This window comes from Abramis brama (assembly GCF_963993115.1).
Source record: "Abramis brama genome assembly, chromosome: 18".
NCBI lineage: Eukaryota > Metazoa > Chordata > Actinopteri > Cypriniformes > Leuciscidae > Abramis > Abramis brama.
Genome location: NC_139980.1, coordinates 35,318,165 through 35,343,809, shown reverse-complemented (window position 1 = coordinate 35,343,809; position 25,645 = coordinate 35,318,165). Strand labels below are relative to the sequence as shown.

Here is a 25,645-nt window from a genome sequence, read left to right as displayed (position 1 = left end):
GATACAGTATAAACGCAGCAGTTTTTATTTTCAAACTATCTCAAATCTTCACAAAACTAAATCACAGGAACAGAACAGCCTGTAGAATAGAGACAGACTGAAACACATGGGCTTAAAGACACAGAGATCAGGAAACGAGACAGTAATTAACAAGACAACAGGTGACGGGATTAAATCAGTGAAACACAAACACTGAACGTGACACATATGACATATGAGAAATTATCAACAAAAATAATATTTCTCTCTTTAGGGTTCAATGCAATTCGCCAAAAATCAAGGCTATGAAAAACTCTAGTCATGTAAAACACATAAACTTCTATTGTAGTGACTAAATAAATGTGAAAGATGAGAAATTATCAACAAAAAATTGTTTCTCTCGTGAGGGGTCAATTTGACCCACATTGTTTTCAATGCAATTCGCAAAAAATCAAGGCTAAATCAAATCCGTATGGATTACTTTTATGATGGATGATGCACTTCTTTGGGATTCAAAATAAGGATTCGCCATTCGCTCCCATTATAAAGCTGGGAAGAGCCAGGATATTTATTAATATAACTCTGATTGTGTTTGGCTGAAAGAAGAAAGTCATATACACCTGGATTGATGGTGAGTAAATTATGGGATTATTTTCATTTTTGGGTGAACTATCCCTTTAAATTGCTTGTTTATCTCTCAGTATATGCTATAATATACACCAGAAAAAAGTTAGCTCAAGCTTATTCACTCAAGCTTATATATATATATATATATATATATATATATATATATATATACTAGTATCTAGTTGTGCTGATTAAAGTATGGAATAGTGATGTTCTGTTCATGAACGAATCGTTCTTTTGAACCGATTCATTGAAACGAACTGTCCGAAAGAACCGGTTCGAATGAATCGGACTAGTACTCGAAGCTTTCTAGTGTTATCCCGACCAGAGGAAGGCGCTACTGTTTTCCAGCACATTCTCTGACTGACATAGTGTGTTTCAGTGGAGTTTCCAGAAGCATATGTGATATGAGATTCAATCTGATATAATATAAAAACTTGCAATAAGTAGGCTACTGGGCGTTTGATCTGTTTAGAAGTGACCAACAAGCTCTGTCTACAGGCAGTCACATATTTTATGTAACTTTTATCCTCTCATTTCAAACATGCTGCAAATATAACGGTGTGTGAATGTAAATACAGTTTCACAGTGTTTAACAATTGAAACAAATACAACTTGATCGCATCTTCTCTCTTCAGCGACTCACAAGAACTGACGTTCATCTCCAGAAATGTGTTTCTTATTAAATTCAACTTTCTAATCACATCCCTCAGACTATACACAATACAAGCACCAACCTTTTGATGCTGAGAGTTTAAAGATGTGATTTAACTTTTACTGTACTTTTTTTTGTTTACTCTGCTAGTATTTGTTTTCCCTCTTCATGCATGTGCATTTATCTGTTATTATGCAATAAAAAGCTGATTTAGATCTGCAAAGATCACGTATTGAAAGAAACACAACTAATATTGGCTGTGTTTATGTATGTTTATTGTTTATTCCTGCATGCCTGAGAATTCTTCTTTTGTTGCTGTTGTATGGAGTTATAATGTCCTCGTCCTGAACTTTTTTTATTTATTTATTTGAAAGAACTGGAATTGACGTGAAAAAAGCTTCGATTTTATCTAACTAGCGTGAACGCGCAGCGCACTGCCTGTGTCGCGCGCGTGCTCGTGCAGCAGCGGAATGAATGACCGCTAATGTAAGATGGCGGCGGAGGGAAGGAGGAGAATGAAATTAAAACTCAATTCTCCTCCACACGGGAGGGCGTGTATAAACTCATGCCGAACTCAGAGTACAGTCGCCCGAACCGGGTACCGTTCAACTCGCAGGGCTCGAACACGGTTAAGGTCTGATTCGTGAACGGCGAGAAAATCGGTTTCAATGTGGGCCAGGAGGAGCTTTACTTTTACACGTATAAAGGCGTCAGGAAGGTATAACTGAGACTTTTCCTGACACATGCACGCGCAATAATCAGTGTGCATTGGGTTAGATTCGGGTCAGACTGTTTACAACTCAAGTTGCATGGAGACACAACCCAAAACACACTGATTTTGAACTGATGCATGCACTTAACGTGGGAAACCTGATGCATTTTATTGTAAAAATCGTTTACAGTAATGCCAGTGCAATCCAGAGCACAGTTTTTGGTGGCTAACTTGTTGCATTACCGGTATGTTGAAAAGGTGTATATTTGTGTGCACGATACGATTGATGTAAATGCAACCCCGAAAATACCCTGTTCATTCAGTCGTTTAGGGCAGATCTTGGCTGTGCATGATGCGTGGGGTGGGTAACCTGTTGCATGCCATTGCAAAGGGTCCAGAGTGATATAGCCTAATTAATAATTTATGTTTACAGCATCATATGCAACCCATACCGTACTGTGCATTATGTGCTTTAGGGCAGGTATGGGTTTATGCATGAGGTTTAGATGGTTAACATTGGCATTCTTTGGTAAGTTAATTTAAAAAATAATACTGTTTATATGCTCATGCATATAGAATATAATGTATTTTCACAGATATTTGTGCAGTTATGCATGAGATTTGGGGTGGGTAATCGGTTTCATTATGTTGAGAGTATATTTTTGTGTTTTTAATATGACTGACGTCAGTGCAGTTTAAAATATCCTGTGCATTCTGTCATTTTGGGCAGATTTTGGCTCATGCATGATGTGTGGGGTGGATAACCTGTTGCAACGTGATAGAATTAAATACACTACCAGTCAAAAGTTTTGAATCGGGAAGATTTTTAATGTTTTAAAAGAAGTCTCTTCTGCTCACCAAGGCTGCATTTATTTGATTAAAAATAATATAAAAAACCCAGTAATATTGTGAAATATTATTATAATGTAAATCAGCTGTTTTCTGTGAATATATAGTAAAGTGTAATTTATTCCTGTGATCAAAGCTGAATGTTCAGCATCATTACTCCAGTCTTCAGTGTCACATGATCCTTCAGAAATCACTCTAATATGATGATTTGATGCTCAAGAAACCAAAAAAATCTATACATACAAACACAAATGCGAACACATGATGGTATTAGGTAGCAGATACACTGTTTTCATGATTTTATACCAAAACATTTTTGCTTTTGTCAAGTCAATTTAGATAATTGATGTGGTTCAGATAACATAATACTTTGAGTCTCTGTTGATTAAACCAATCTCCTTCATCGTATCACCTCATTTTTTTAATTTCAATAAACGTAAGATTTTAAGGCAACCAGGTTACTTACTTTTTTTAAAGTTAAAACTCAGTCATTTATCCTCTTTTTCTCTCTTTAGGGCCTTTTGTCTTCCCAAAACCCGTCCAGCTCTCCCAGTGGGACGGGCGTATAGATGCCGAGCGGGACCTTCATACGCATGAAAGCAGCTGCATTTATCTCAGTATTGTTTCAAATGAAACGGGTTCATGTACAATGTGTAAATATTGTAATTTACAGATTTATGGTGGATTGAAATAACAATTACACAAAACAGTAAAGTTGTATTTCTAATTTATATATATATAATTAAAATAATCTTAAATAAGCATATTTTTGTCTCTTGATTTATTTCACTGCATGTTTTGTCGTCTGATGGATGTTTATATGTGTTTTCCTGAGGACGTTCTTATTGTGATATTAACGCAGAGAGACGGTTCGGCCTTTTCAGGGCTGGTCTTGCTTCAGGACGGATGGATGTAATTGTAAAATGTATACATTTTCTTGTATGCATTTTGTTTAATAAAATGCAAGATAAACCCATATGTTTTGAACATTTAGTTCTCTATGGAACCTTGTTTCTGCCACAAAATAAAAAAGATAATTGTGACTTTTTGTCTGACTTTATTTCACATTTATATTTTGCAATTTACTATTTCTCTCAATTGCGAGTTTCACAATTCTACCTTTATTTATTGTTTAAAAGTCTGCAAAAGTCTTATTGTAAAAAAGTCTTATTGTATTTGCAAAAAATCTGAATTGTGAGATAAAAAGTTTTTATTTTATGTTTTATTCTGTGGCAGAAACAAGCGTCCATAGTTCTGTTTTCTTGTAAAATACTTTTTAATTTCATTTCTGTAGCACCAATGGTGTTTAAAATCACTAACTCTAAGTAAGAGCATTTCATTTGCATTCACATAATTATATTTTGACACTTACATTCTAATTTCTTCCTGATTATATAAATTGGCATTGAACTATTATATCCATTAGTATTAGATGTGCATGTTGGCGTCTGAGAGTAATTGGCCTGTCATGGGTCTTAAAGGTCACGCTATGCTGAAGGATTTAATGTCTGATTTCTAATTGGAAGAATTGCAGTGGTGCATTTGGAGTGTATTTATGAACAGATCTGTGTGCAATATTCAGGATTCATTTTACAGTTTGCTTCCATTGTAAATTGTAAGTTTAATCATGTTTCTCCTAAAATCCCTCAGGAGAAATAAAAAAACAAAAACAAATAATTGTGATACATGAAGTGTATTATTGAGCTATAAAATTAAAGCTCATTTGATCTTGGGAATTTTTTGAGAATGTTTCATATTGAAATACACACATTTTCTGACTGTTCAGGGAAAGAAACCCTTCTCTCGACTAGCTGCAGATTCCTGTTTAAACGTCAGTGATTTTATATCCGTGGATCCTTTAGCATTTAACAGTCGCTCACATGAGCCCCAAACTCCTGCATTTGGTCACCACTGATAACTGAAGCGTTTAAAGATTAATAGGATGCATTTCATGTTAAAGCAGAGAGGATTCCCGTAAGAAAGCAAGCAAGTGCACAATGAAGGAGGGACTCGAGTCGGATCTACAGACACAGAAACGTGAAGATGAATGACTCGTTTCAAGAAACCACAAAACAACTCTGAACACTTTATCAGCACTCACTGTGGATCGGTTTAGCCTGGTCAAAGACTCTATGAAAAGCCAAAGCTTTAGACATAGAGCAGTTTGAACAGATACTCTGAATTCTGAATCAAGACTTCTGTGCATTATTAGCCATGTTTCCATTCACCTGAGTTCTGGGATATTGCATTAAAAAACAATCATGTATGGAAGCTTGTTTCCGCCACAGAATAAAACATTTTAAAAGATAATTGCAACTTTTTATCTCACAATTGCGAGTTTACATCTCAATTATTTCTCAGAATTGTGAGATATAAAGTCATAATTGTGAGATATAAAGTCAGAATTGCGAGATATAAAGTCAGAATTGCGTGAAAGTCAGAATTGCGAGATATAAAGTCAGAATTGCGAGATATAAAGTCAGAATTGCGAGATATAAAGTCAGAATTGCGTGATGTAAAGTCAGAATTGCGAGATATAAAGTCAGAATTGCGTAATATAAAGTCAGAATTGCGAGATATAAAGTCAGAATTGCGAGATATAAAGTCAGAATTGCGAGATATAAAGTCAGAATTGCGAGATATAAAGTCAGAATTGCGAGATATAAAGTCAGAATTGCGAGATATAAAGTCAGAATTGCGAGATATAAAGTCAGAATTGCGTGATATAAAGTCAGAATTGCGAGATATAAAGTCAGAATTGCGTGATATAAAGATATAAAGTCAGAATTGCGTGATATAAAGTCAGAATTGCGAGATATAAAGTCAGAATTGCGTGATATAAAGATATAAAGTCAGAATTGCGTGATATAAAGTCAGAATTGCGACTTTATATCATGCAATTCTGACTTTATATCACGCAAGTCTGACTTTATGATGTAATTGCGAGAAAAAAGTCAGAATTGCACGTTTATTTCTCACAATTCTGACTTTATAACACGCAATTGTGAGCTTATATCTCGCAAATTGCGTTATAAAGTCAGAATTGTGAGACATAAAGTTGCAATTGTGAGATAAAAAGTCGCAATTAACTTTTAAAATGTTTTATTCTGTGGCGGAAACAAACTAAGCCTCCATACTTATGCACTCAATTGAGTCGTATAATTTTTTTATCCTATAAGTAGACATGACCATAAACTACAATGGAAACACATTTACTGAATATATCCCTCGAAGCGCAACACTAAACTCATGTGACTTTCCCTCAGCGGAGGCTGTGATTGGATAACTGGAGTAACCAGTGGACCAATGGCAGGAAAATGTTTATTGTTTCATTTGATGCTCTGAGAACTCATTTATGATTATTATAATATATTATTATAAATTATAATATAAGCACGATTGCAGCAACTTCCATTTTTAGTACAGATATTGTGCGCCAATTTCCCTGGAAGTGACGATTTTTCTCTTACACACATGAGATGGAAACGCTGCTTTATTCGCAAATGATTTATGCGATATTCCAATTTTAAGCATTAGTTAAATTTGCATATTTTAATGCAAACATATCTTATGAGAACAGCATTATGATTAAATCTGTGTTAAATTGACTCTTACTGGTAGCTGAAAATGTGTCATGTTTTGATGTTATTTTATGTTTCTATGTATTTTAGAGGTTTTTTTACTATTTATGGACAGCACTTTGGTCCATTCTCATGGTTTTGAAAGTGCTTTATAAATAAAATCTGAGTTGGAAACATCATAAAATTATTAAATGTCAAAAATGTTTAATAAACAAACATGCAAAGGGAGATCTGTGGCTGTTGTACCATTTCAGTTAGTTAGAAGTTAAAGCACTCACATACACAATAAAAAAAAAACATTTGGAAAAATAACCGTTTTTGTCCATACACTTAGTGCCAATAGGGTTTAAGTTTTTGTATTGCATTTTATTTTAAGTAATGAAAATGGTTATGGTTTTAGTTAACGATAATAACAACCCAGGTCAAATGGACTAAACGTAAAACCACAAGCCGACTATACAGCTCCGAACGCTTTCCTTTCTCACACTGTGTTGGATGTGTAAAGATTGAGGCCAGAGATCTTGAAAGCTTGTGTAAATAGTACAAAGCGTCTATAAGGGGCTAATGAGGACTGCAAGATAGTCAATGCAATTTTAATGTCTTGCAAAAGCTTTAAAACCATTCTAATACTGGAATATGTTCAATATGAAGCACAACCTTACACCTTGAAAACGGTCAGTCACATTCAAGCAAATAGAAAATAGTTCATCTGCATATCAAAAATAGCCCAGCGTACTCTTGAACAGAAGGTGGAATTATAAGGGCTTTCGCACCAGAGGAATGTTTTCAAAGTTCCTGTAACTAATGGCGGAAGTACGCGCTTTTTGACGCGTTCGACCGCAGGAACTGGGAACAATGTTACGTATAGAAACGCCTTTTCGGGGACTAAATTATCTCCCAATTTAGAGTAAGGTCTAACCCAACACAATAGGAACAACCAGTGACGTAAATGTATGCTGACTGGCCGAACGCATGCGAAACACCCGCCATTTGTAAGAAGCCTAGTAAACAAGGTTTACCACCTTATTCCTGACGAGCGCACTGCGTGTTGAATTATGGATGGCACTTCCAGTTTGGGGAACTTCCATTCAAAGGCTGAAACTAATCATTTCAAATCATAGGGTTGCCCTACAAATAAAGCTGATCCGGCAGTTTGACTGAATGAGCTGTCAATTTTCCTTCATGTTTTCTTTTCTGACATCATGAGAATAACGTAACACTTGATATTTTAATGTCGTTAAATCGTTAGCCAACTATGGTCGCAAGTTCTGCGTTATCAGCAGTTCAACGAGTCTGTGTTTCCCGAAACCATCGTTCCAACGAACATTCGCAAACAAGATCGCAGAGTTGTGTGACAGATCTCGGCCTGTGGTTAGAAGCAGTTTCTTGTTTGCATGACATGTGGACTCTTTATCTTGAGCAAAATAAGCAAGCTGACATTTAGTACAAACTGTATCTTTTATTTAGAATACGTACAAATGTCATTTACGTCTTTTAGTTTGTCAAGAGATTTAAAGCGTTGTTTTTGAAGAGTGCGCATGTGTGAACGAGCTCTAGTGTAAGAACGAGTCTGGAAGTAAACAACAAAACTGAGATGACATGTCTGATTCTCCTCAGATGACATGTCTGTAATTTATAGCAAAACATCTAGCATTAATTTGATCTCAAACAGATTCATTAAACACATGCGTGACATCATTAACCAACGTGGTTGAACGACCAATTTGCGACAGAATCGGGAAACAGTCGTGACTCGTGATTAGCTAATTGTTTTCTTCAACGACGCATCGTACCATTGTAGTGAAGCAGCGAGTTACACCGTTGTACGGGAAACACACACCAGAACGGCAGGTCGTAAGTTACGTCACTTCAGAGTACCTACTGGCGGTGCGAATGCAACCAGAAAAATGGCCCTATATGGGAAACTTTAGTTTTTGGGGGACAACCTTGGTGGCTAGTTCCTCTAACTGAGTTCTTACAACTACCTAGTGCAAAAGCCCCTAATGATCCAAAGCACACTGTCTGCAGGTCTGTATATACACACACACATATACAGAATTATAAGAAAGTTCATGCTTTTGCAGATTTTAAAATCATATATACAAATGTTGTCTTTGAAATGGCACAAAAATGCTAGCCTTTAATAATAGACATAAGAGTGACAACAATAACACTTTTTTTCCCAGTGATAATACTTCAATGATGCTCATAACCACCAAATCCAAACGTCACATACTTTTATTTTATTTTATTTGGAATATTTCAATAAAACAGGCAATAAGAAGAAGTAGTCCATAAAGAACTCTTAAAGGCTTTCATTAGAGGATGCAAAAACAACAAAAAGGAGAACATATAAAGTCACTGTAATCGAAGGTAGCTCTTGCAGAGTTCATGGTCCCTGATGTCTCCCCAACCTCCGTTTTTGACGTGAGGAGCCAGTCCTTTGGCTCCAGAAGAAGGGAGTCTCTTTGTGATGAGCAGCTGTTTTGGGAACAACTGGTTCCCGCTGCTCTGGAGAATGTTCTCGATCTTTGTCTTCTGGCTGGTCGGCATGCAAGCCGACTTCTTGTGGTGCATGCCACAGTCACCGGCATGGAAAATGCGAGGCGCCTCGCTAACCATGACCTTCAGAAACGTGGGCAAACAAGCCACGGTAAGGTATTGCAACGACCAATCCCAGTTGTAGTCGTCGTAGGTGCAGAAGGCATCAGTGCATCTGAGGAGTTTCTGGTACGTATCTCTGTTCAACACCATTCCCATGTTGTGCTCGGTGGACTTCCATGCTTTCACCTCCACTTTGTTGGCTTTGCTGGAGTAGCCGGTGTGTCCGTAGCTTCCCAGAGACAAGATATCACAGTCGGGACACTGTTCTTTCTTTAGGGACACCATCATTTTGAGAAGGTGTTGAAAGTCAGGAGCGAGGTAGTGGTCCTCTTCGATGAGCAACAAAAGTCCTTGGTGATCCTTCAACACTCGGACTCGATCCCACACAAAGTGCAACTTCCACCACCAATGATGTTTGGTCTGTGAGAACTTGGCTTCCCGATAGTGGCCGAAAGAGTCCGGGTACTCTGCGTTTATGCAGCCTAACGTTAAGGCATCTTTCTTGGAAATGTCTCGAGGGCAATCTCTGGGATCATTCCCGGGAAACTCTTGAGGATAAAGTTGGATGCTGAAGGGGAAGAATATCTGAAGGACCAAACAGAAATCGACAGACGCGACTATCTGGTTGATTTCCGGAGACCAGAAGTCATGGCTGAATATCAGCAAGACTTTCTCAATTCCTTTCGCTTTCCTCAAGCTGTCCACCAAAAGCCGTAGGTATTCGGGGCGGTTGTGAACCTGAATGACGACGACAAGGTCGTCCTTCTGACGCACGTTGTGAAACTTTTCCTCGTTTTTTAGGGTCTGGTCAAAGTTGAGCTGAAACACGATCCCTCGGTACACGAGAGTCGTGTTGTCTACTTCGGGCTTGGCGACTACTTGTTGTTTCTCCGGTAGAGTCTCGTTGACGGGTTTTCGGGTGACTGGTATCGTTACCTGCACCTGACCAGCGGCGCTGCTACGCTTACCTGTCTCCAAATCCTTGGGAAACACGGCACTTGCCTTCTTCGCCTTACCACTATTCCAGACGGCGAATCCACAGATTACCACCACTAGAGTCAGTATTACCACCTTTCGCTTGTAAATTCGGAATCTCATGATAGGCAGTCGCCCTGCGGGACGGTCGGTGAAGCGATTCTGGAGACGAGGACGGCAGGTTGGCGATGCAAAAAAGGTCTGCTCCAGCAGATTGGGTACAAAATGTTATCATAGAAAATGTAGCTTATTCTTGGTCCTCTAATTCTGGAATGTATTTGAATGATAGCGTTTCCCATAAGGCATTTTCTCAGAGGCAAATGGGTCGCCTTTTATAACCTGAGGGAAATAAATTGAAAGAATGATTTTAATTAGCATGGTCTGTTTTTTTGTGCATTCAGTTTAATATCTCTAAACATATTATTAAAAAATATTAAAATATTAAAAGTCCCCCTGTGGTGAAAGTCCAGCTTTTAATGTTGTTTATGTGTCTATGTGGTGTTTTTAATCTGCTTTAAGACAAACCATGTGTAAATTCATAAGTCGACACCATTGCTGAGTATTTCCTCCTTAAAACTGCAGTGAACCAAAGACAGTCTCAAAAACACGCTTTGAAATCGCTGGTGTTTCTGACGTCACAAACTACCTTGTAACCAATCAGATCAACGTGTGATCGTCAACGAGTGGAGTGAGTGAGTGGAGGCGGGGCTCATTTGCATATTAATAGAACCACATATACTAAATGAGGCAAGGGTGTCGAGTTACATTCAAGATATTTTAAAGCATTAAGGAAAAAACTTTACATTTGTCATTTTGGTGATCAAATATGAGTTTTAAGGGATACAATTATTGACTACAGGGGGACTTTAATATTCATTGTAAACAATGAAATAGATTTTGTAACTTTGAAAAGCCATGCATCGTTACATAAAATGACAAAGTACACACAAAAATACAACTCTGCAAAGCATTGTTCTCCTAAAACTTCCAAGAAAGGATTACGTGCTGAAAAATCAAGTCTTCTCAAAGTGGCATATTCTTAGATCACTTCTAGTTTTATGGCTGCACATTAAAAACGATGGTATTTCAAATGCAACAACATCTGTGATCTACAACATTCTGATCCATCAAACCTTTCTCTATAAGAAGGATGAGATTAACAGTATTAATATAACAAGCGTGGCCCTAGATTCTTAGGCAACTGAAGTATAAACTCACAGGGGTCCAGACCTAATTACTGGTCTCTGCAGATTTAACCTGAAGAACTGCTAATTAGAAGATTACAACAGAACAGAGCAGCACAGATAAACTGCAGACAATAAAATATAGAGTATCGCGTTTCAAATACAGAAGAATTTCGCCAATCTAAAAAGATTCGACACAATTCTAAATGTTTAAACTCTACAATCTGATGAAAACATGTAAACAGATTTCTGTAACATGGCATTTTTATTAGGGCTGGGTATTGACACGAATTTCACGATTCAATTTGATTCCGATTCAATTCAATATACATTATTTTGTATATATATATATATATATATATATATATATATCAGCAATACGTGGCAAATTTTCTCAATTTATTCAAACATGCATTAAATATTAAGAACATTAAAAATGATGATGTGTAATATGGTGCATATATTTAGCAAAATGCCCCCCTCTAGAATTCATTTTCCTATAGCTGACTAACGAGTTATGCTCACTGAATATGTTTTATGAGGTAAACGTGACGTTACAAGGCATATTGTTTACAAGCTGTTTTATAGACGTCTTTCCGCGGTTGAAACACTGATTGATTTCATGAGACATGATTGATTTCAGGAAGTTGTTCTGTATCTTTCAACATTCCTTCTGATGTTCATCATGTTTATTTCTCGCTGTAACTGGTATTAAAGCGGAGATGATCAGGTTTACGTGTGCTTCTCTTGAACTGAGGACAGAATTTGAAATCTGAGACTTTGTTTCATATTCAAAGCACAAAGCTTATTGCGATTTATTGGATTGGAGGCGCGCTACAATTTCCGTTCATTAATCAACTGAAAACAGGACAGACTAATTGATTCTGGGGATTTAAGAATCGATATCAGTTCGTAAAAATGAGAATTCAAGATTTTTAACGTAGCCCTAATTATGATCATCTTGTGCACAGGTACAGAATGGAAATGAACAGCTCTTACAATTATTTTCTAAAGAGAAACTATTTTTAACTTCAGATTAAAGGGTTAGTTCACCCAAAAATGTAAATGATCCCATAATTTACTCACCATCAAGCCATCCTAGGTGTAAATCAGCCAAATACACAATCAGAGTTATATTAAAAAATATCTTTGTAATGGGAGTGAATAGACCCTGAGTTTTTGAATCCCATAAAAGTGCATCCATCCATCATAAGAGTAATCCGTACGGCTCCAGGGGTTAATAAAGGCCTTCTGAAGCGAAGCCATGCGTTTGTGTAAGAAGATTATCCATATTTATGACTTTATAAACCTATAATGACTGGCTTCCGGTAACGGCCGTACGCGAGTCTAGTTCCGGCGTGACCTCTGACCCGAACCATGACGTATTGATGAACGTGGAAGCGCAGAGGATCGATCAAAACAAAACACTGGTCATAAATTAGAAGTCTAAAAGGAAATTTTAAAAACAAAAATGTGGGAGGAGCTTGAGTTTGTTGTTTGAACCGTCGACTCGAACTAGACTCGCGTACGGCCGTTACCGGAAGCCAGTCATTATAGGTTTATAAAGTCATAAATATGGATAATCTTCTTACACAAACGCATGGCTTCGCTTCAGAAGGCCTTTATTAACCCCTGGAGCCGTACGGATTACTTTTACTTTTATGATGCACTTTTATGGGATTCAAAAACTCAGGGTCTATTCACTCCCATTACAAAGATATTTTTTAATATAACTCTGATTGTGTATTCGGCTGAAAAAAGAAAGTCATATACGCCTAGGATGGCTTGATGGTGAGTAAATTATGGGCTAATTTTAATTTTTGGGGCGAACGATCCCTTTAAGCAGTTGTACAAGTGCAATACTCATGGCAAGAGATTAAAAACAGGAAGATGCAACAGTGGTCAATGATTGAAGCTTACATGTAACAACTAAGAAAGAGAGAGCAATAGAAAGTTATTATTGCAAATAGAAGATTCCACATTTTATACTTTATATTATGTACCTTCATTTACTGACTCTCTATGTTTTGTTTGGTCTGTGCTGTCAATGTCTAATCTGGCCATTAAACCCTGTCTAAGATAAAGAAAAATCAGTGTGATTTGACCTACAGCAACATAAAAACCTCTCTGAAATCATGACTCTATATTGTGAACCTCTCAAACGGGCAAAACAAAATATGTGAAACATGTTGAATCAATCAAGTTCAGACAATTCCTACCAGACGCAGTGAGTCAGCGGGACAAACGCCCGTTGATTTCTACAGAAAACACCGAGTGCCTTGATCGATGTCAAACCATGCATTCGTATTTCGTCTATTAATAAACCTGCGGGAAACACAACCACGGTCCGGCGCATAAACAAACAAACACACACACACACACACACACACACACACACCACAGTCCGGAAGGAATGAGCCCATGTTTACAACACATCTGCGTGACTGTTCACTAATGCAACTCTACAGCTTCATAAAAGCCAAAGAGTTTGACTGTACAAATATGCACTGATTAAAGTTTAAAAAATAAGAAAGTATGACGGAAGCTCGTGCACATGCATGCATTCATTGCAGCTTCATGCTCGAGCTAAAGCAAGCAGCTGCGCGTGCCAGAAAAACACGTAAAAGCAAAAACACTGCACTGCATTCATTAACACGTCTATATTTGGTTAATATTCCTCATTTCAAACGGCAGATGATCGATGCATGTATATGCATGCCGATGTGTGTATTTTTGATGATGCACTTGACACTAGTTAGCTTTGCTGCTATCGATTTGTAAGGCAGAACATTGAGCTGCCGCATTCAGATGCACGAGAAACAGAAATATAAAGAGAATAAAAGCCTCACCGCTGATGTAGGCATGTAAGGCGGCTGTCATATCCACATAAAAAGCGCATTTTAATTCAAGTGTGTCATGTTGCTCAGGCTCCCACAGTTTCATCAAACCTCCGGGGGGCTTCGGCTGTCAGCGCGCGCGTGATGATGTCACATTTCCCACACAATTCGCATTTCCCACTTCTGAGGGAAATAGTTCATGCAATGCTCATATTATTATATATACATTACACGTTTAATTTAATATTCAACAATATTATTGATCTCCTGCACTGACACCATTATATGAGAACTGAACTGAGCTGGACGATGACATCACGATTTTCTCCATATGTATAAATTAACTAAATTAATAACTTTTTTTTACAACAAAAATGAACCATCACTGAACTCACTTAAGCTGGACTGTGACGCTATTTTCTTCTGGAAACAAACTTTGTTGCATTATTTTACTGTTATCTCTGTGAAGCTGCTTTGAAATACTGTATTGTAAAAAGCGCTATATAAATAAATGTGACTTGACTTGATATAGAAAACACTTATTTTAATTTGTAATAATATTTCACTGTTTTACAGTATTTTTGATTTTGATCTGTATTGTAAAAAGCGCTTTATAAATAAACGTGACTTGACTATTAGACATATTTAGCGATTATTATGATAGTCATTTCAGTTCCACTAATTTGTGTAATTGCACCTAACAACATTTTCATCTGGTCAGAAAACATGCAATCTATGGGATTTTACCTGTAGAGTTAAATACGTTTTTATTTAGTTTAGTTTTTATTTAGTTTACACTTAGTTTTTTTCGCCAGATCAATTAAATAGTTAAAAATACATGACGCTTTTTTGTGTAGTTTGCCATCGCAACCACTAGGCGGAGACGTTTTTGTTTTTTGGGCACATTTACGTTTATTACTTTTGGGCCCATTTACACAACACCGCTTTCAACTAAAAATGGAAAAACTTTACGCGTTTTGGCCGTTCATTTGCGCGACAACTGCGTTTTGTGGGCCTGCAAACGCAAACTTTTGAAAACAGGTTTCAAAGTGCGATTTTATGACAACGATACTGTTATTGTCTCTGTGTAAACTACAAAAATGTGAATTTGTGAAAACTGTGACGTCATGCGCACGTGTTTTATGTGTTCAGTCTAAAGGCCCGTAGTGTTTCTTTACTAAGTGACATCGCCACCTACTGGCCTGGCAGCAGAATACAGCATGTGTAATCCATAGAGGTGTAATCGTTTTCGCGGATCCACGAAAGGGGACCATTTCGACAACGTTGTCGTCTGTATGCGAAAAACGCAAAGGAAAAAAGTTTTTTTAATACATAACTGTTGTGCAAACGTACCTGTAGTTAAATCCGACTGGTTTATGAATAGCCTACTGCACAGTACAAAGAATTGTTTTAAATCTCTATAGTCTATGGGGAAAATGAACGGGAAAAAATACAGAAAAAGTGGGCGGGGACAAATGCACGCTAAGAAGTTTCATGCATTTCATAGAGGGGGCGTGGGCGTTTCATGGGAGTGGGCGGAGCTAAAAGCTATTTTGGCGCTTGTTGCTTTTTTCGACTCACTGATTGGCGTAATTTTCTTTATAGCATTATGGGCAATGTAGTTTTTCACCAAGAATTCCGCTGTTAAATAATTAAAAACGCGGCTTCAACAGAAGCAAATACAATCGATTAACAACCTCGTAGCTCACATCTTTAAATGTTCATAAGTTATTGTTCAAAATCAGTTCCCTTATGGAGAATGTGAATGGAGTTTTTACTTCCTGAATCCGACTGTTGAACTCTAGTACTGGTGTCAATGACAAAACGCATTTTCAGTGACATGCGTGACAGAATAATTGGAGATATTCATTTAACATTTATTGCAATATTTTACTAGGGTTTTGGCTGCAAAATTATTTATTTTTATTATTTATTTATTTTTTATGACGAACGAACTTTAGTAGTAAGTTTAGTAGTACAATAGGCCTATAGACTATAGAATTTACATCTTAATACATCCACAAAAAAACAAAAAACAACAACAAAAAAACATGCCAGAGTGTATAAATTGATTAATTAATCAAAAACCTGTATATTCAATAAAGATATGTCAAGTCTTTCTTGCTTTCTTATTGACAATGTTCGACTGGTACAATAATCCTTAGTCTCCTGAAGAAAAATAATAAAATTTGGCTTGGATCTTGGATCATTTCTTCTAGTTTATATGAAATTTTCCACAAATAATAAAAAGTTGTAAAATAAAAGTTAAATTATTATTATCATTACTTTCATTGGAATAATACATACATATATCAAAATGATTTAATTTATATAATATAATTTCCTTCTAATGAAATTTTCCACATCCACCCAAAAAAATTAAAAAATTAAAAATAAATTTGTGTATATACAATCTCAAAACAGATGAATAATAGATTATTTTTCTATTGAACAAAAATCACATAAATAATAAATAAATAATCAAAAAAAAAAAAAAAGAAGTCTGGCACGTGACATGACACTAGAAAGGATGCAGAAAGTCCTATTTTGAAATAATGATGGTTTACTGCATTTATCTCGTTTACCAATATCACGAAATAAATAAATAAATACGAGGACATGAAAAAAAGAAAAGACAAAAAAAAAAGACTCTAACGGTTTCATTAAGCAGCCGCTACGCGTCGCAGTCTTCGATGTTGACACCGGATGCTTCACATTCCGTAGAAGAAGAGAGTATTTTTGCGCATGCGCACGAGCCCTTCTTCCTTTTCGACATCCCGATCGAGAGAGACGAGATGGGCCATCAGCAGCTCTACTGGAGTCATCCGAGAAAATACGGCCAGGGATCCCGATCCTGGTCAGTGTTGCTTCTCTCGCATGTTTAGTGTGAAGGGTTCGGGGAGCGCGGGAGCTCGGCTCGCTCAGGCCGGCGGGGGTTTATTATTTCCTCAGGAATGTGAAGCACATGCGAACAAACATGGCGGCCGCGCATCGCCTCCTGTTCGCCAGAGCTCGCTGTAAGATGTGGGAAACACCAATACGGGGTTATTAAGCCGTCATTTCTGCAAAATAAGTGTTTTTGAATAAGTTTCAGCATTAAGAACGATTAAACTAACGTCTTGCGTGTCATTAAATTAATGTACAGGGTAAAATGGGACTGAAGGCACACCTTAAGAACAATGTGCTCTTCAATCCTGCCATAGTGCAGAACAATAGGCGTGTGTGTTTGTGTTAAACATCGATGGAGCAACAGATTTTGTCTGTAAAAAGTGGTTTATGAATATTATGAATGTATGAGGTGGCGATCATGGGAAAGAGAAACTGATGCAAATACTTGAGCTAAAGTCATGTATTCTCTAATGTCCAAGTTAATACTCCTTCAAAACAATTACTAGCAAAGTTTGTACTATTTTCATTTTTTTTGTGTAAAATTTTTTTTTTCTTGTATAGATGTATAAATGTAGTCATGTTAATATAAAAATATTTAAAAAATTAAGAAAATGTGTATATATATTTAAAAGGAAAAACTTTGCAAGGTAGATCCCATAATTTAATATAGATTTACAGTAGTAACAATGAATGATATTTTGTGATATGATACAATTTTTAAATATGATGGTTTCATTATAATTATGGTGATTATCTCTAAGATGGACACCTAATATATAATATTTACCATCTGAATCTAACCATGTCAACAATGTAAAAGTCAGTTAGCTGTTTATTATCATGTTATTGTCTTTTACATATTCTTCTGTTGTTGATGAACTGTTTAATTACCTTAAACAAAACTGAAACTCATTAAGACCTTTGTCTCAAAATATATTCAGTAATTTGATCAATTCTCATTTGCTCCTTAAACAGTATTTTAAAAAGCATCAGATTAGCTCAGAAATCGGACATATTTCCACATGCATCTTGAAAAGCGGATGTTTTGGGAAGTTTTCGTGCATCTAGAATCTGAATCAAACGCCGTTGTAGCCTACACTTCTAGAAGCGTGAATCTCTGCCCAAAATCTCATATTACAGTGCGAAGTTGACTTTTAATAGGCAGATCATTCATCTAAAGGTAATTATAACTTTATTAATGCGTTTTAAACCTCTATCTCAAAGCTTGAGCCAGGAGCTAATTAAGGATTGATTAATGTGTATGTGTATATTAATCGCTTTTGTTTTTTTGTCATGCTCATTTTTATTTTATAATTCTATTATTTGCATGCATTTCTATTCTGACCTGTTTGTTTTTTTTCCAGCCGAGTTTGTTCCAACCGACACGGTCTGATCCGCAAGTACGGACTCAACATGTGCCGCCAGTGCTTCAGGCAGTACGCTAAAGACATCGGCTTCGTCAAGGCAAGCGCTGCTTTTAGTTCATGCATTTTAGCTCAATTCATTCATGCTTTTTTTTCTTTTTTTTTTTTGCAATTAATTCAAGCATGTTTATTGCAATTCATTCGTTTATTGCAATAAATTCATGCTTTTTTCTTGCAATTAATGGATTTTCTTGCAATTCATTCATGCATCGTATTGCATAAATGTTTATGATGTTCGGAAGTTGATCAAGCTCACATGAGTTTGCATTTTTACTCATTTTTACTCATTTTTCAGTGTATGACTTCTAAAACTGACCTGTTTGTCTTCTCTCTCTCTGAATCCAGCTGGACTAAACCTGTGGACGGCTGGACTTCCGTGATGTGGAGTCAACATCCATCCTGACGTCATGAAGTTACTTTGGAAAGTCCAATAAACATGTTTTTCTTTGTTCAAAAGTTGCAATGTGTCTTGATTGTAAAGGGAATGGAAAGGGTTTTGAATCGAGTACAATTATGGATTATTGGTAGTTATGTTTAGTTTCTATTAACATAAACTTTTAAATAAACATAAACTTTTACTCCTGGATATTATTAAAGTTAACGACGCGCGTCTATAATTGAAATAAAGATGAGTTGTTTGCTAGCAGAGACTTGAGCTGTGATCATTTAAAATAAAGTGATGATGAACCTGGAAATTGAATATATAGCAAATATCTCTAAATATCTCTGCAATATAAATGGAGGTATTGAAGACCGGGGCATCAGCGCGCATGATTTGACCAAAGGATGCCGGGGAAACATTTGATAAATATCAAAACCTCAAATATTTGTCAAGTAAATCCCTGGCAGAAGTGAGGTTCTGGTTTACTAATTAGTTTATCTCTATAAAAATAGATGCGTAGACGAGCATCAGCAGATAGGCAGCGACTCCAGTAGTTATTAAATAAAAACATGGTAGCTTAGTTTGTGTGTGCCACATATACGTAATTATACTGTAGTTTTTAATATGACATTTCCATGTGGAATTTTTCTAGGTAATGAAGCTTCCAGTCCACACATAAATACAACACAATAATAATACAATTATAGAATAATGCTCATTAATGCCACAAAATCATATGATGCTTCATGTCAAAATTACTTACCAAAGTATTTTTTAACCCGCACAACATTAGTTAATGCACTGTGAACAAACAATGAACAAACAATGAACAGCTGTATTTTTATTAACTAACATTAACATTAAGAAAGATTAATAAATACTGTAACAAATGTATTGCGCATGGTTAGTTTAGAATGCATTAACTAATTAACCTTATTGTAAAGTGTTACCATCCGATTACTTCTAAGTGTTGGTCAGACTAGCTCTTAAGTCACAGTTTTAACATAATGGCTGTGTTTACATCACTGGCCCCAAAGTGAAGTCTTTTACAGTAACTTTACCATTTCAACAGTAACTATTCCCAGTCAAAACCAGTCGACGAGGATGGGATTCGAACCCACGCGTGCAGAGCACAATGGATTAGCAGTCCATCGCCTTAACCACTCGGCCACCTCGTCTTCGGCCAGAGCTTTTCTTGTGGTGAAAAAAAAATAAACAAACGATATCATAATAATGACACGACTCATGAGTCATGAATTAATAGGCTAATGATGCCGAGCGGCGCGCCGTCATCATGGCATAATTAATATTCATGAGGAACGCCTGCAGGGGCGGATTTAAAGCTGCCACCCTAAAAAAGTATATTATTATATATTATATATCGCCACCTTAGATTTATCCCAGTAAAAAAGCAGTTTTTCCTGTTTCAATGTGTTGACAAAAATATGTACCAAGAAAAAACTTGCAAGAAAACACGTATTTTTATAAGCTTTCTTTCTTGAACCGGTAAAAAACAAACAAAATAAAAACACTTAATTCACAAACAAACTGACTGTTTTTCCATTTTTTTTTTCCGTGAATGGGAACATTACTCTCGGCTATTCAAAGGTCCTCTAAGACAGTGGTTCCCAAACCTGTCCTGAAGGACCCCCAACACTGCACATTTTCTTTGTCTCCGTAATCAAACACACCTGATTCAACTCATCAGCTCATTAACCCATGTGATAATGAGCTGATGAGTTGAATCAGGTGTGTTTGATTACGGAGACAAAGAAAACGTGCAGTGTTGGGGGTCCTTCAGGACAGGTTTGGGAACCACTGCTCTAAGACATCTAATAATATACCGCCCGTTGCGGTATTATCGACAACGCGTATCACCGTTTATTTTGGCCTGTGTCGTGTACCGTAACTATTTTCTCGTGGCGCGCGAAAAACCGTTAGCCTCACCAGAGAATGTCGCTCTGGCCTCACTTTCCTCATGAATGTCGACGAAAAAATGTAATTAAATCAATAAAGAAGATCCGGGTCACGGAGAATAATAGCAGAGTAAGGTAAGAATCTAATCTTGATTAACTTGATTTACATTTGTGGAAAACAAACTTCATGTTGGCTTAATAAGAAGGTTGTTGTTTGAAGGTCGCGATGGATGGATAGATGGATGGATAGATAAATATAGTTGTAGTAAGACAGTTAGATGGATAGATTAACTAAATTTCACAAATAAAGAAAGAAACAGCACATTCTAACCCATTCAAATAAACATGACATTTTGAAGTAGAAAGACTTAAATGGTATTTTCTTGTGAAACGTACTTTAGTAATCTTTGTTTTATTTACAATAATTTTTACAGTGTACACATTTATATTTCTGTTTTTCTTAAATGTCATATAATATTTACTGTATTTAACTAGGCCTATTATTATATAAATATATAGCTAAGTTTAATGTCATCTAATGCTTAGGCCTATAAGTACACAACTATACAGTATAAGCATATAATTCATATTTCATCCAATTTATTTGAAGTACTGAGTTCTAGATGAAAGAATATTCTAGTGTTCATCATTGAAAACTCGAGCAGTTTGTAAAGCTGTTCTCAGACACTAGATGGCAGAAACGTGAAACATTTGAAGAGTTGAAATGCTTTATTCCATTACAGCTGCACAAATACAGTCAATCACACTTAAATCCTTTAAAAACCCAATATTCGCCTGCAGCTTCTCATGCTTATGAGACGAATCTTACTGCTGAGATTTATAATAATTAGGGTGAGTGTACCTATTAAGCCCACCAAAATCTAAGTCTGAGTTTTTTTCATAGATATTGACATAGTTTACAAGAAAAAAACATTTGTTAAAATGCAAGATTTTTCTCTCATTTGAAAATGTATTAATTATTTGATGTACAATTTTAGAATATAAAATTAAGATATTTTAGGAATAAAGTCAGAATTCTGGCATGGGCTAAATTGGTACTTTGGCACCATTTGAGCCCGCGTGTGTTCCAAATAAGCCCACATCATCTTTGATTCACAAACTATAAAAATGAATTGATTTTAAAGAAGTAAAACATCAATATATTTATTATTTATTAGTGTCCGGTGGTCTGGAGCCTTAGGTCGGCTTGACTGGAGTTGGAGCTGGAGTCAGGCTGGAAGTTTAACCGGGTGTATCTCGGGAGCCAAGCCGAGTTGGGGCTCCAGACTCTGGGGTTAGGGGGGTCTCCTAGTGGACCCCCATACCGGGAGTCTGGAGCCTTAGGTCGGCTTGACTGGAGTTGGAGCTGGAGTCAGGCTGGAAGTTTAACCGGGTGTATCTCGGGAGCCAAGCCGAGTTGGGGCTCCAGACTCTGGGGTTAGGGGGGTCTCCTAGTGGACCCCCACACCGGGAGTCTGGAGCCTTAGGTCGGCTTGGCCTCCCGAGTTATGCCAGATCAAAGTTCCACAGGAAGTGACCATATCTCGGGAAGAAAGCCGAGTTTGGCTTGGGTGTGTGTACATTTTGTGTAATTTGTAGGCCTATCTAAAGATAGTTATAAATTAAGGTAGATTAATGTAAATTAATGTAAAAGGAATCCAACTTCAAAAAGTTCAAAAACTCCCAACTTCAAAAAGTTAGGAGCACCCACCAAAAACGAAGGACCCAGAGAGAATATTCAACTACATATTGTTGTTTCTGTGTTACAAATATTCTTAATATGACAGAAGAGCTTGAATTGGAACTAGAATTAAAGATAATAGTTTGGATATAAACACTGACGTCTACAGAAGCGATCGAAATGGAGAAAAGCACCTTTTGAAAGTAACATGGAGCTTCAAATTACAATTGTATCATTACATTTTTACACCACTAGGTGGCGACAAGTGACTTACATGTATTTGTTATTGAATCATTCATTCAATAGATTAATTCAAAAAAACGCTGATTCATCCATTAATGAAACAAGCAAAGTATTTATTATGATTAAAAAAATAAAACCATCCTCACCATCAGCACTGGCGTGTTCCACCTCTTTAGGGGACGGTCAGCGTTCGTTTCATCTTCTCTCTAAGGGCGTTTTCACACCTGAGAGTCGCACGAGGTCCGAACCAAAGGTCATGTTTTGATACATTTCATACATTCGGTTAGTTTTGGTTTGGTTTCACATTGCAATTATGCGAGCGCACTAAAGAACTGAACTGAAAAAAATTTGGAGTAGGATTTACTTGAAAAAAGCTAGGCAACTTTTTTCACTCAGAAAATGCTAGTAAATTTACAAAGATTTGCCAAGTAAAAACCTAAACATGTTTATCAGTAGCTTTAATTAGAAATCTTTAAGTTAAATTTACTTGGAATATGGAATTAAGTAAACTTTACTTAACTTAGTGAAAGTAACAAAGAAAATAAGTAATTTTAACTTGGCTAGTAAAAGGTTGATTAATATCGATTTAGTTGAAAATTCCTTTGCATTACATTTCACTCAAACAATAATATTGAATTATACCAGTCATTTATAGTATGTGCTTTACTTAGATTATCTAAGTAATTTATACTACAGCATGTCAGATGTTAAGCATTATGTGAATGCAAAGACCTCAATACTTGGTAGACAATACACAATGACGGTAACATTTGATGGATCATTTTTGTGTTTGAATGTGTCATTTTGAGCAGAAAATTTACTCGAAATGTCACAAAATGGCAAGTTACTAATCCTGACAACAAAAGCAATGATAAAACAGTGTAAATACAGCTGGAAACCAGTGAAAAATTAACCTCATTAATTATTCAAGGTCCAGTGCATGATGGGAACCCCAGTATCAGAAAAGTTTAGTAATTTTTACTTAATTTTATTGAGTTGATATTTACGCTTTCATTTCTACTCGCTTGAATTAAGTACTGATATGGAATTTACTTAGTTTTTTTAATTCTTGCCTGAACTAACTTTTTCATGTAAATTACATTGTTTTTTTTTCAGTAGTATTTACTTCACCAAAAAAATCATTTTTTACAGTGTGTACGTGACGCACTTGCCTCCTGTCGTCATCATCTCTGTGGGCTGCATCTGGACATTGATTGGTTTGTAAACGGACGTGCGTCTGACGTCAGCGTGTTGTCAGTTCGGCGGGAAACTTTGACAGGAATGAATGAACAGACGCACATCGTTCCCACTATACTGTTATTATTACGGCATTACTCCCTGCAGCACCAACTATACTCGAGGCTAGTCCACATTCGCCAAATGAACGTCCTCGTTGTGCGAACATTTTATCGTCACCGGCAGGACGCAGGAAAAATGCGTGTACACGCGTGTGAATCAGCTGGAAGAAACGCGGTGGGCAGGACTGACAGATCTGCACATAAATATTCTTCTTCAGTGGTTTAGGCTACGCGGGAACCAGCGGAACTTCCTGTAAATCGTCTGAAAGTCCGAACCATACAGAAAATGCGTTCACACTAGAAACGAACCAAACCTTTGCTCACTTTGATCCGGACCGAGACTACCTCTTTTCGTCGGACCAAATTTCGTCTGTTTTGCTCCGGATCGTGGTCCGGGGGAGGTTTCACACCTTTAATTTTGATTTGGACCAAACTGAAAAGTCTGAAAATCCGGACCAAACAAGGTAGGTATTTTTTTATAACTCATCCGTTTAAATTATATTAAACCTTAAATTTCTGCATAATTAAGGGTGTGTCCACTTTTGAGTGACAGGTGGATTCCCGCTGCTGTGGTCATTAGTCCTCATTAGCTGTTTGTCTGCTGTCTGTTAGCGTCACGTTAGGGTTTTTCGCCCATTTTTGTTTATCCGGGAGTGACGCTGCCAAGATGGCGACGGTCGGCTACGCCCACTTTAGGCTTCAAAAACGGTCTTCAGAAACACTACGGGTGATGTCACGCACACTACGTCCATATTTTTTTACAGTCTATGGCAGGGGTGGGCAAACTTTCTGGCTCAAGGGCCACACTGGGTTTTAAAATTTGACAGAGGGCCGGCCCAGTAGCAGATTATGAAACACGATCTCATGAAAGTGTGTATCTATACCACGAATTTTATTTCTCGTGCCATTTATACGCCAAAAATGTTTGAGGTTAATTTTTAATTAGTCATATGTTAGATAATTATAGCCTATACTTTTTAAATATTGTTTATCCTTATTATTATTTAATGGTCCTAACAGTAAATTAGAAAGTGCACACTTAGAAGAGTAAAAATGACAGAAGGTTACGTTAATTCAACTATTAAAACTGCATATGGCAATCAATTTGCACTTCAAAAAGTCATACATTTGTGGAAAAAAACGGAATAAATGAATATACAAATTTATTTTAAGAATAATAAAATAAAACATAAAAAGCAAAGTCAGATCAGAACATTTAATGAAAAAAAAAAACGGGTTCTGTACATGGCACACAGGGGAGCGTAGCCGAAAGCCGGACGATAAAGGTCGGTAAACGGAATCACTCAGTCAGGATACATCCACAAACCCAGAGCAAAGAAAGGAGCAAAGAAACTAAATAGCAGACAAATCAAAGGAAAAACTAAACAGGCTTGCAAGCGGTTACCAAACATTTTATTTTTCTCTGTGAGTTTCCAAAAAAGGAAAAAACATTAACGTGCAACAAGTCTATGCGCTTAAGTCGCTGTCTGTTTGGTTTCCATGGTGACGCGTCATCGCTTGTTATGTGACACACCGCAGCCACAACAGCGCTGAATGAATGATGATCTGCTTTTATGTCATTTTTCCTTTTTTACAGCTATGGCATGCAATATCTGATATTCCGATTGTCAAATATATGCAACGCAATATATATATTAGCCTACGCAAAGTATTGCAAGAAAAAGGCTAAATGTATGTGATCTTAAGACAATTTTTTAAATACTCGACGGGCCGGATTAAACAGCAGTATGTGGCCCGCGGGCTGTAGTTTGCCCACCCCTGGTCTATGGTATAGGTTAGGGTTAGGGT

At 36.8% G+C, this 25,645-nt stretch overlaps 2 protein-coding genes and 1 long non-coding RNA gene across 4 annotated transcripts; 2 read left to right on the top strand and 1 right to left on the bottom strand.

Moving 5' to 3' along the window:
* Positions 1–1,724: 1,724 nt before the first annotated feature.
* On the top strand, positions 1,725–3,586 carry LOC311069184. The gene is made up of 2 exons (XR_014603492.1): positions 1,725–1,979; positions 3,338–3,586. It is a non-coding gene; the product is annotated as an uncharacterized lncRNA (long non-coding RNA).
* A 5,037-nt stretch (positions 3,587–8,623) lies between these two features.
* Positions 8,624–14,173, bottom strand: mgat2 (alpha-1,6-mannosyl-glycoprotein 2-beta-N-acetylglucosaminyltransferase). Of its 2 annotated transcripts, none has more exons than XM_084090903.1 (2): positions 14,016–14,173; positions 8,624–10,321 (listed from the first exon to the last, which is right to left on the bottom strand). In XM_084090903.1, exon 2 carries the CDS (start codon positions 10,103–10,105, stop codon positions 8,762–8,764), a length of 1,344 nt encoding a protein of 447 aa, XP_083947029.1. In that variant the 5' UTR covers positions 10,106–10,321; positions 14,016–14,173; the 3' UTR covers positions 8,624–8,761. The 2 variants fall into 2 exon arrangements, with proteins under 2 accessions (XP_083947029.1, XP_083947030.1); XM_084090904.1 differs by lacking the exon at positions 14,016–14,173 and adding an exon at positions 13,386–13,565.
* Positions 14,174–16,700: 2,527 nt separating this feature from the next.
* Positions 16,701–18,772, top strand: rps29 (ribosomal protein S29). Its single transcript, XM_084090550.1, has 3 exons — positions 16,701–16,860; positions 18,257–18,356; positions 18,662–18,772. Exons 1-3 carry the CDS (start codon positions 16,799–16,801, stop codon positions 18,668–18,670), a joined length of 171 nt encoding a protein of 56 aa, XP_083946676.1. The 5' UTR covers positions 16,701–16,798; the 3' UTR covers positions 18,671–18,772.
* Positions 18,773–25,645: the final 6,873 nt, after the last annotated feature.

Bases quoted from the DNA above. Each gene is read 5' to 3' on its own strand.
- mgat2 (XM_084090903.1), bottom strand. From the start codon at position 10,105: ATGAGATTCCGAATTTACAAGCGAAAGGTGGTAATACTGACTCTAGTG.
- rps29 (XM_084090550.1), top strand. From the start codon at position 16,799: ATGGGCCATCAGCAGCTCTACTGGAGTCATCCGAGAAAATACGGCCAG. The intron at 16,861-18,256 runs GTCAGTGTTGCT...TTTTTTTTCCAG, and splicing joins GGCCAGGGATCCCGATCCTG to CCGAGTTTGTTCCAACCGAC.